The following is an 11,513-nucleotide window of genomic DNA, read 5'->3' on the forward strand; positions in this document are numbered from 1 at the left end:
AAGCCTGCGTGCAGCAAAAAAGACCCAATGCAGCCAAAAAAATAAATAAATAAAAACGCAACCACAAAAAAAAAAAAAAAAAAACAAAACAGAAGCTGCTGCTCTGCTCGGCTGGGACTCTGCAAACCTCACTTCTGACTTGCCAGTAGCTCTCTGGGAGGCCTTGCAGACATGGAGAGCTTGAGGGAGGCTGCAAGGCTGGAAGAGGGGAAGGGGCTTCCCATGAGCTTAACCCAGCGACAGTTTTCCATGGCGGCTGCCTCCAACAGCAGTTAATTCTCGTTTCATGTTTCCCCCACACCTCAGAACCAGCCTCACTGCACCCCTCTGAGGTACCAGCAGCACCAGCCACTGTCCCCTCCTCTGAGGTTTAGATGCCAGGTCTGCAAGGTCGCTTCTCCAAGCTTCTAGGTTCTGATGACCCCAAGGAAGTGGTCCACCACGTGTATAACCTTTTCCTTTTGTTCCCCTTGACCAGAGGTTCTCAAACCTAAGCCAGCTGCAAGCTTGTTGAAACACATTTTGCGGGCTTCCCTGGTGGTACAGTGGTTAAGAATCCACCTGCTAATGCAGGGGACACGGGTTCGAGCCCTGGTCCGGGAAGATCCCACACGCCACAGAGCAACAAAGCCCGTGAGCCACAACTACTGAGCCTGCGCTCTAGAGCCCGTGAGCCACAACTGCTGAAGCCTGCGTGCCTAGAGCCTATGCTCCACAACAAGAGAATCCACTGCAATGAGAAGCCTGTGCCCCACAACAAAGAGTAGCCCCGGCTGGCCACAACTAGAGAAAGCCCACATGCAGCAACAAAGACCAAACTCAGCCAGTAAATAAATAAATAAATTTATATATATAAAAAAAATTCCTTTAAAACACGTTTTGCTGGGCCCCACCCTCAGAGTTTCCAAATCAGGCAGAATTCACATGTCTAACAAGATTCCACGTACTGCTGTGGCGGCCGGTCTGGGAACCACCTCTGAGATCCCTGGTGCAGACCTAGAAGTGGTGGCTGCTTCCTGCAGTTACTTCCAGGTCCTCCATGACCTGCTTAACTGATTCCAAACGTTAAACGCTCTCTGTTAAAATAACTGGTGTGGTTTCCATCTTCCTGAATGGACCCTGCCAAGCTGTCACTGGCGCCAAGGCAGAGACACCCCCGTAAAGAACCTCTGTAGTTCCCACAGCATTGCCAGAAGCCGCAGCAGCCCCTCTAGTGGCTTGGGTCATCAGCTGGCCCAGAATGTTCTGTGACCAAGTGGGAGCTTTGGTTTTTCCATTACCAACACAGAAAATGAAGAGGCAAAAGGAGTCCCTTCTCTGTGTGTATGCTTCAGCCCCATCAGGTCCCAAGGGAGAGAAAAAACCAAAGAGATGACTATAACGTCAACCGCTTACGGCCCCCCAAGACATCCCCAGGGTGGTCCCGCAGCTGAAGATGCCAGCAGATATATGTCACTTCGGACAACTGTTCAGAAGTACCTAGCACACAACCGGTGCCTCTTTATTGCACTGCCCAGGCTGTCTTGCCCAAATGCAGCCATTCTGCTGACAGACTCAGCTCTGGATATGCAGACACTGAGAGGTGCCTAGAAGATGCCTACTTGCCAAGCACGCCATGCCAAAACCACCACTAACATGCTCTTGTGCAGCTGCCAGCAGTGAGAGCAAGGAAGGCTCATAACTGGAGTTCCAGCCCTGGGCTCCCAACACAGCGGCCTGAGCGATGACACTGAGCTGGCCAGCACTGGCTGCTGGGCCTGGAGGAGAGAGGAGGAGGTCTGTGTGCTGAAGGTGCTCCCATCCTTCCTGGATATGGAAACAGGGGACCTGATCTTCCCGGTGGTACAGAACCAAGGGGCTGCTACTATGCTGCACTCTGCCCACATCTGGATCCACCTGGCTACTTTGCCTCCACCTGATTCCTCATCACACCATCATGACTTCACATCATTCCCTCCTCAAACTCTCTGTATTCCCCTGCCAGCTTATTTTGCGGCAGATTTCTACATTTCTCCCTTTACTGCGAAGACTGAGATATAGCTCATTTCCCTGAATGGCAGGGGAACGGACAGAAAATGCCAGGGATAGAAAATTTCCTGCTTTGCCCTACGAATACCCGAAGTCTCCAGTTATCATCCTCTTCATGCCTGAATCTTAAATAAATGTGGGCAAACATCCCCTTAGACTGTCAAGGGATGTCTAATTTCATCAGTGAACCCATGTGGCAGATGGAGGGTAAGGAAGTAACCTGCACTGGGGTAGGTGCTCCTGCTCAACGTTCCACACCCTAAGGTGGACATTAGCCAGGTTGCTGCCCATGAAGGCAATACTGGATGTCATCCGACAGCCTGTCTCTTCCATCATACCCCAGCACTGAAGGGCCATTGCTAGCCTGGACCTTAATTATAATTCTGCCTGGAGATCAATGAAAGGGGGCCCAATGACTGGGGTCAAGGAAAGGGTCCCCAATGACCAGGGTCAATGAAAGGGGCCCTGGTGGCTGGGGTCAATGACTGGGGTTCCAGAAGGATCCACTTGTGGGGGGCAACATGAGGAGAAACACACATCTCCTCCTGGCTCAGCCCCTGAACCTACAAATCAGCTTGCTCTCCCACTGATCTCATATGCTCTGAAATCACTCTTGCTCAAAACTTGCATCTTGGTTTCTTCTCCTCTATTCCTGCTCTACCCAAATTACCTCCATTTTCACCACCACAGTGATGTAGTTATTGAGTCTGAAAACTGTGTATGCAGCTTCAGGATCAAAACAGAAACTCCTTCTAATTCCCATTAAAAACTCTGTGAGGACACGCTGGCCCATGCAGGCGAACGGTAAATATTTGTCAAATGAACACACACATGAACTATTAATTGCTTGCTGTTCTTAGAGTTGTAGAGTAGTTCTGCTTATTTTTAAACACAACAGAAGTAATCTTCAACTCAACAATTCTTTTAAAATGTTTTTTAATGGAGTTCAACTACATCACAAGTTGGTATTGATAAAGGACACACTATCTAATTAGGCAGAGGATATATGAGTCCCAAGACCATCAGAACATTTTTTTCCTAGAGACTGTGGTGCCTTAAACAATTAGGGAGGTGGTGGGAAATCATTTTTGGAAAGCAATAGTTTGGAAAGCAATAGTATCATCAGACCAGAATTCAACTCTTGGCTTCACCGAGACCTGTATGATCCGGACCAAGTATCTTTTTCTCACTGGGTTGCACAAAAAAAGTTTGTTAGTCCTCTCTCACTAACCAAGTCCCAAGTTCACAGTAAATTTATATTCAGTTTTGAAATTTCTAAGTTCTTTTTCAAAAGTCCATATAAAAAACACAAGGCTTCATTGCTGAGCTTATTCAATCCACCTGAAGATCAAGAGAAATGCCAATGAAACAGCCTAGAAGGATTAGCATATTGTTAAATAAGGTAGAGCATTCAAGGTGCAGTGGAGAAATGGAATAGTGTGTGCACCGTGAGCTCTGCGTGTCCGGGCACCCACATACATGCGCTCCAGAGCAGAGCTTCTCAAACTTAAACGTGTACTAGCATCTTGTGGGGATCTTGCTAAATGCAGTTTCTGGTTCAGAGGTTCAGATCAGGGCCTCCAATTCTGCATTTCTAACAAGCTCCCAGGAGATGCTGATACTGCTGGTCCAAGGACTACACAGTGAGTAGGGAGGGGAGACACTCATGACACAAAAACTGTCTTAGAAATTCAATGATTCCAGGTCCTTAATGGTGGTGGTGTTTATTGTTTTTTGTTTTTTCATTTTCCTGGAACTCTACTTTCTATTATTCAATGTCTTTCAAGTTAAAAGACCTCTTAATCTGCACAGCTGCTCCAGATTCATTTCCTTCAGGTGATCACATACTTTGAATTCTAATGCACACTGATCCTATCTTGTTCCAGGGCTTGGCCCAGTCTCTGGAGCTGGGCCAGCAAGTCGCCCTCTCCCAGTAAGAGAAACGGCAGGGACAGCTGCCACTGGCCAGGGTTCGCCTGCCCCTTCTCCAACATCTGAAGCTAACAAAGCAACTTCCCCACCTTTTGGAAGCCCGAGCCTTTGTAAAACTCAGCAATCCTAATCCCACCACCCATCCTCGGTCTCTGATTCCACAGTAAAGAACACAAGCCCCTGACATCTGACTGGTGTTGCAAGCTCAAGGGAGAGCCTCCAAAGCCCCACCACTTCTTTTTTCTACCTGCATGGAATGTTCCAGAAGGGCCAGGCTATTCACTGCATCTCCACAAGCCCCACCACCTATCCCACCCGTGGCCCAGTGAGGTTTCAGTCTGGTTCATGGACATTTGCAGAAAGGATGCTTAGAGTCAAATATTATTTGTCTGAGAGCTAGAGGTTGCAATGAATTGGAAAAACAATGGTAAGAAAAGAAGAGGAGGAACCTCAGGGGAAAGGGCATATAGCCTATGGGCCTGCTGCCTACAAAACCAGCTGGGATGCACAGCAGGAGGGAACCCCAGAAACATCCCCTGGCTTCCCATGACCCCACATGCCCGCTCCAGCTAAGATGGCTATGCTGAGCCCTGACTCGGTGGCTCTTTACCTATTTCTCCCGGAACGTGCTTGCCGTGGAAGCTAAAGCAGGCGGTGACATTCAGGCAGTTCACAGGCTGCTGGCCATCATGACACTGGGGCGCCGTGATGTTGATGGAGGTGGGGAGGAAGATGGAGACATCCACCGTGATGACAGGTCTCGCCCTACAGGTCAAGAGGAAGGCGACTTAGTCACGGTGAAGAGCAGCACTCAGAACCAAATGAGAACTAAACCAACAGGACAAATCCCAGGGCTTCAGCCCAGCCTCTAATTAAAGTGTGAAATAGCCCAAGAGAGAATGGCCAGGGTGCTCTGCAAATCCTTTTCTCCGGTTTCTCAGCTTATTTCCCAATAAATGAATGGTTATCTTCCCAATAATGAAGGCAAGTTAGTTGTTAACAAAACACATCTATCTGCTTGAAGCCGTAAATGAACCACTAGATGTTGAGAGATTATTTAAAATTTCACCAGTTAAGTTCTGATTTCCATTATATTAGGAAGATAGGAATAGATTTAAGACGCGTCCCTATAGGGGATGCTGTGACTCAAGAAATAGACACATAAGCAGGAATTCCCCAAAGCATTTACTGCCATTACAAGCATGAACTGCAAAGTCCCATCCAGTGGGTCAAACCTACTCTCTTCATTTACTCCCATCAATTCATTAAGTATTTTTCTAAAAGACCTTGATGAATGGAGTCCCAGCTGGTAACACCAAAGCACTTCAGAGCTGAAGAAATCAACCTGCCTGGTGGTGGGACCAAGTGAAACCCAATAAACAACCACACTCCTCTCACTGACAGGGATCGCCCCCAGGGCCTGATGGACGGACTCCATCCATCATTGCTGGCCTTCTGGGGACTCCCCAGGGGCTCCCCAACAGAAGCACAGAGTGAATCACACCATTCTGCTCTTGTTGCAAACATCTGCTGAGGGACGGTTCACCTAAGCTATGGCTTAACCTTCTCCCCTCCAGGCCTCACAAAAAGATCCTTTTACCTCCAAGGAGCCCCGGCCTTCACGCCACTGGGGTGATATAAGAAGATTAAGGGGCATTAGCAGCTTGAGAACAATGACCTCACTTGTGTTCAGTGATCCCACAAAGAGCATCCAGGGGGACAAGACAGATGGGAACCAGGACCAACACCAACTCTGAGAAAAGAAAGCGTTAAGGAAAACCTCAGAGAAAAAAGGAAGCAAGGAGCTGCATGGCCCAGATGGGGTTAGGGGATCTCACTATTGCCAGCACTGCCTTGAGACGCGGGTCAAGAGAGGAACAGCTGTGACAGGTAGATAGGAACTGCAGGATCCCAGAGCAGATACAGCTGTAGGTCTAATGGAAGTCAGACAACAGCACTGCCTGGAAGAAATCCAATATCCAGTTTTCCAACTTCCTTCTGGGTTCATCCTTGGAAAATGCTCGAGTGTTCCTTAGCAACCCCGGCTCTTGGATGTCTTCCTTCCCTGTGTTCCCGGCACTGTGTTCACACCTCACCTCACCTACTAACTAAGGTCACTGTCCATTTCGAAACCCGCTCCACCCGCCCTGTAGGCCCGCCGAGGGGGGTGGGAATCCTGGTGAGTTCATCCTGATATTCCCAGGAGAGTAAGTATTCAAAAACACTTGTTATATGAACTTACTTACAAAACAGAAATAGAATCACAGATGTAGAAAACAAACTTACGGTTACCAGGGGGGAAAGGGTTGGAGGGATAAATTGGGAGATTGGGATTGACATATACACACTACTACATATAAAATAGATAACTAATAAGGACCTACTGTATAGCACAGGGAACTCTACTCAATATTCTGTAATGGCCTATATGGGAAAAGAATCTTAAAAAGAGTGGATATATGTATAACTGATTCACTTTGCTGTACACCTGAAACTAACACAACACTGTAAATCAACTATACTCCAATAAAAATTAAAACAAACAAACAAAAAACCTTGTTAAATGGGTGAAACCTCCTCTCCAGGCCAAGGGATTGAAAACCACAGGAGGAGCCAAGTTTCACAAAACAGGGCGTCCACCCTGTGCGAGCCCCAGCTGCCCATGTGTCCTGCCAGTCACTGCACAGAAGCAGCCCAGGCCCTCCTATCACCCCAGGGCCCCCTCGTGGGGAGGACACTTCTCCTGGCAGAGCCTGGCAGGGGAAGGCAAGATGAGTAGGAAGCAGAAGTGAGTAGTACAGACAAAAGGACCTCCATGAGCCATTGTTAAAAAAAAAACAACAGTCCTTTGAAATGACAGACCAGGACCTTCCTTCACAAGTACATCTCCAACATCCATCAGATCAGTTCCCTCAAGCCTTTTTGTTTCAACTCCAAGTATTGTTTTTGGACCAGGAAAAGCCCAGAAATCTTTCATAAGCCTCTCTGATCACTTCCTTTGATCTTCAATGGCATTAACACCAGGCGCCTATCACCCTAACACCAGGCCTGCCCTCTCGAGCTAATCCCAGAGAACAAACTTCCCAAGGGCAGAGCTTGGCCAACCCACACCCCTGTGGGGCAGGAAACTGGGTTTCACAGTCTGAGATGAAAGCAAAGGGGCACCCAAAGACAACACTGCAGATGTGCTTGAGACTTTAAAGAAGCTGGTGGCTGGAATACTTTTTTTTTAATTGAAATATAGTTGATTTACAATGTTGTGTGAGTTTCAGGTGTACGGCAAAGGGATTCAGTTACACATATACCTATATCTATTCTTTTTCAGATTATTTTCCCTTATAGATTATTATATGATATTGAGTATAGTTCCCTGTGCTATAAAGTAGGACCTTGTTGTTTATCTATTTTCTATATAGTAATGTGTATATGTTAATCCCAAACTCCTAATTTATCCCTCCCCCCACCTTTCCCCTTTGGTAACCAGAAATTTGTTTTCTATGTCTGTGATTCTATTTCTGTTTTGTAAATAAGTCCATTTGTATCATTTTTTTAGATTCCACCTATAAGTGAGATATGATATTTGTCTTTCTCTGCCTGGCTTACTTCACTTAATATGATCATCTCTAGGTTTATCCATGTTGCTGCAAACAGCATTTCATTCTTTCTTATAGCTAATATTCCATTGTGTGTGTGTGTGTGTGTGTGTGTGTGTGTGTGTGTGTGTATACATATATATATATATATAAAACACATCTTCTTTTTCCATGGAATACTTCTTTCTGATGCTTCTCAGATAGTTCAAATTCTGATATTTGATTTGATCCTGATATTTAACTTCCAGGTAAATAATAAAACCAGTCAGAATACTTTCTGATGTGGTGTTGCTCCAGTGACCCTGGCCTTCTGTAAGGTCGTGTTGCTTGCAGGGCAGAGACGGGGTCAGGGGGGACACATAATGAGCCCGCACCCTGGTGGAGGTGTTAGACCACTAACTGGGATATCCCCAAAGCCATCCATTACTCCAGGGAGCTACTTCATGTCTCAACATGTCAATGCACAGAGCAGAATGAATGAGGGAATGGGATACGGTGAGCTTGGCACCCCTACAGTAGCTGTCACGGCCTTCCGCGGACCTCCCCATCCAAGCCGGTGCTCCTGGCCCTGCTCCTAAAGCCTCCCCTCCCCGGGAGTGCTTCCAGGCGTTCTCTTCCATGGACTCTACATCTGGCCCCGTTAGAGTTCACCTCATCCGATTCAACCCTCCATCCCTGGCTGGGGTCTGTGGTCTCCCATCCACGTGTCACTGCCTCGCTTTATGTTTACACCCATGTGTGAGCAAACCCCTGGGGAGGGCTGTCCCTCACATCAGAGGACAAAAGGAGACAAGCCCCTCTGGGTTAGAGCTCACAGCTACAAGCTTATAAAATACAAGAATGATGAAAATGCAGAACCTATGAGATGTGCCTTTTGTGCCAGAAGCTCCCAGTTTGTAGAGGGCCTGGTTTCCACTAAGAGAAGTGGGGGAACACGTTTTATTCAAGGGGAATCTTGAGAAGCCAGGGCACACTGCTCAGAAGAGTGAGGGAGGGAAAATGACCTCGTGAGGCCACCAGCCAGAGCCCTGGCTTCACAAGTCCAACCGCAACTATCTGGAGCTATGAAAGCTGTTCCACCTGAAAAACTACCAACCCAGAAGAAGGGTGATAAAGTAGAAATCCAGTCCCGTGGGGAGTAATTGAAGGACCCATCTTACTAAAGTCACCACCCGAGGGACACAGCCGCCACCTTCAAATACTGAAGGGCTGTTATATGGAAGATAGGGGACCAAGAAGCAGACTTTGAGGCAGGCAAATTAAACCCAACGGATGTCAGAACTGCTAACATTTACTGGGCACTTAAACCAGGCACTGTTCTAGCTCACTGAGCTCTCATAAGAACTTATGATACCCAGTGAGGTAAGTACTATTATTGCCTTTTTAAGAGATGACAATCCTGAAGCAGAGGTTACCAGATCTGCCCAGGAAACTCACCCTGTAAGGTCAGAGTTAGGGTTTGAACCCAGACCACATTGCCCCAGAGTTTACACCCTTAACCTTAAGGCTATTCTGCCTCTTTAACAATTTAACATTTGTCAGGCGGGGTGGGGTGGGGTGGATGTCATATTAAATTTATTCATTTCATTTCCAACATGATTGGCCATGTTAAGCCAACTCTTAGGAAAGAAAGAACTTGAAAGCCAAAGGCCCTTGAGGCTATGTGTCTTGATGAGAAAATATGATCCAAGTCTCTGTCTAGAGCATCCCTAGGGTGTTGTTCATCATCTTTTCTAAATCCTTAGAATATTTATTATCTATACTCTTCATATAGCACCTATCACATATTTCATTATATAGCTGAGGTTTTATGATGTATTTATGGCTTGCTTTAACTAATCCGCTTGGTGTAGAATGGACAATGCCTGAAATATTATGTTTCCCCACAATTCTCTGCCCATTGTGGTGCTCAATAAATGAGTAGTGGTTGATATTAGAAGTATTATAATCCCTGGAGTAGCAGAGTCATTTCTGACTCAGGAATTTTATGATCATCATCTTGAAAAAGTAAGTTACACATGGATTTTCTGACTGCTGCCAATATGACAAACCTTGAAATTAGCATTTGTCAGATAAGTGTGTGCAAAGTCACTAGCTTGAACAATTTAACATTTTTCATTACCTGTGGGTGAAGTGGTCCCCTCACAAGTTACTAATCCCCACCCTGGGCACTACGTCCTTCTAGAGGAGGCTGAGTGGTACTATGGTGGAGACTCAGAGGAAGGCCCTGCTGAATGAGAGGAATCTAGGGTGTGGAAATCCATGGCCTCTGGGATCCCTTCCAGCTCTAAGATCCTACTAGCCTATTTTAGAAAGTTCTGAAATCAGGTTGTTAACAAAACCTATGAGTTGGCTCCCGCTCCAAAGTGTAATGTTGCCTTCTCTGAGTCACAGAGACAGAAATACTTGGAGAGGGTCCATGGGTAGGCCAGCAGCCCGCTGGCCTTTGCAGGAGAGATCCAGACTGCATGGGCTTCACAGCGAGGACTTGGCCTGAGCTCATGTCCCTCACCCTCTGCTGCCACCAAAGAATGAGGGGGCAGGAGGCTCCCAGGCCCTGGGGGGCTGGGGACTACAAGGTGGGAGAGCCGGGATGAAGGGTGCAGTGATGAAGAGATGGGATAGAGCAGTGCCATGGCGCCCACAGGAAATGATACCATGTGTAGAGCACATCTATGGAAGGGATTGTTCACGGCAAAAGGCAAAACCCCCAACTCTTCCTAGAAGCTCCTAGAGGAGCTTCTAGCATCCTAGAGGATGCTATCCTCTCACACATGTAAACCACTCAAGGCCCACCGGCTGGAAACCCTGGGATAGAGGATAACAAGAATGAAAACACAAAGGCAGCATTCGCACTTACCAAGCACCTCTGCCTGCAAGGAACAGGGCAGATTGACTGCTGACTAATGATGAATAACTCCCCTGGGACCCCTTCCCCACCAAATTCCATCCCTCACCCACGAAGAGCCAAGAGGAAAGAGGGAAGTATCTCACCTTAGGAGAACCACACTGTCCGACATGAAAGCTCCAATAGTTACATCTGAAAACCACAAGTTTACAGATTCAGAAACTTGCTGAAGCCCATTTCACCCACCCGCTGTCAAGGGGTTCCACAGCAATGGAGGCCAGCCTCAAGGTCAGGGGGCCCCCCTGGGCTCTGAAATGACTTTGTAGGAGTTAGAGCCACACTGCCCCGTATGGCAGTCAATCACCAGATGTTGCTGCTGAGACCCCAAAACGTGCTGGTCTGCACTGAGATGTGCTGTATGTATAAGACACGAAACAATTTTAAAGACCTGGTACCAAAAAACATTAACGATCTCATTAATAATTTTTATACTGATTGTATGTTGAGATGATAATGTGTTGGATACATTGGGCTAAATTAACATTATGAAAATTAATTTCACCTGTTTTTTTTTATCTTTTTAGTGGTTACTAGAATATTTTAAATTATGTAAGTGGCTCACATTATATTTCTTTTGGACATCAGGGAATCAGAGAGGGGGACACTTGGAATTAAATGACTCTTGGGAAAAGCTCTAAGTTCTGTAGAACATGTGAATCATCTCCGTTCCACCCCTCACTCTATGTAACCCCGGAGTCTCTCTGTGCCCTTGTCTGCAAAATGGAGATAATTATCCCCACTGTCTTCTTCAAAAGTTGACAATATTTCATAATATTTAAATCAGAATATATTTATTACACACTTGTTCGATATATTTATTAAGTATGTTAAATCAGATATTAAAATCAGAAAACTCATGAAAATACTTGGCAAACTATAAATCAAGACAAGTGTTAGCTGGTAATGTTTATTCCTAAAAAATTTAATTTAGGAAGTATGCATTCATCCAACAGCTCTCTGCCTTTCCTCCCCTCAAATATAAACCTCTCAGCCCTGTGGTTCCCATGACTATTTCACAGAACCAAGCATCTGAATCCCTACATCTACACGAC

General features: G+C 46.4%; 1 protein-coding gene across 1 annotated transcript in view; it reads right to left on the bottom strand.

Annotated features, from left to right (window-relative positions):
- ITGA9 (integrin subunit alpha 9) overlaps window positions 1-11,513 on the bottom strand; it is a 371,922-nt gene that overhangs the window by 289,748 nt on the left and 70,661 nt on the right. The window contains exons 13-14 of the mRNA XM_007462694.1: window positions 10,548-10,593; window positions 4,571-4,725 (exon numbers count right to left, since the gene is read on the bottom strand). Coding sequence (XP_007462756.1) covers window positions 4,571-4,725; window positions 10,548-10,593 — 201 coding nt within the window. The remainder of the gene's footprint in view (window positions 1-4,570; window positions 4,726-10,547; window positions 10,594-11,513) is intronic.

Source organism: Lipotes vexillifer, unplaced genomic scaffold (genome assembly GCF_000442215.2).
Source record: "Lipotes vexillifer unplaced genomic scaffold, Lipotes_vexillifer_v1.1 scaffold539, whole genome shotgun sequence".
NCBI classification, from domain to species: Eukaryota; Metazoa; Chordata; class Mammalia; order Artiodactyla; family Lipotidae; genus Lipotes; species Lipotes vexillifer.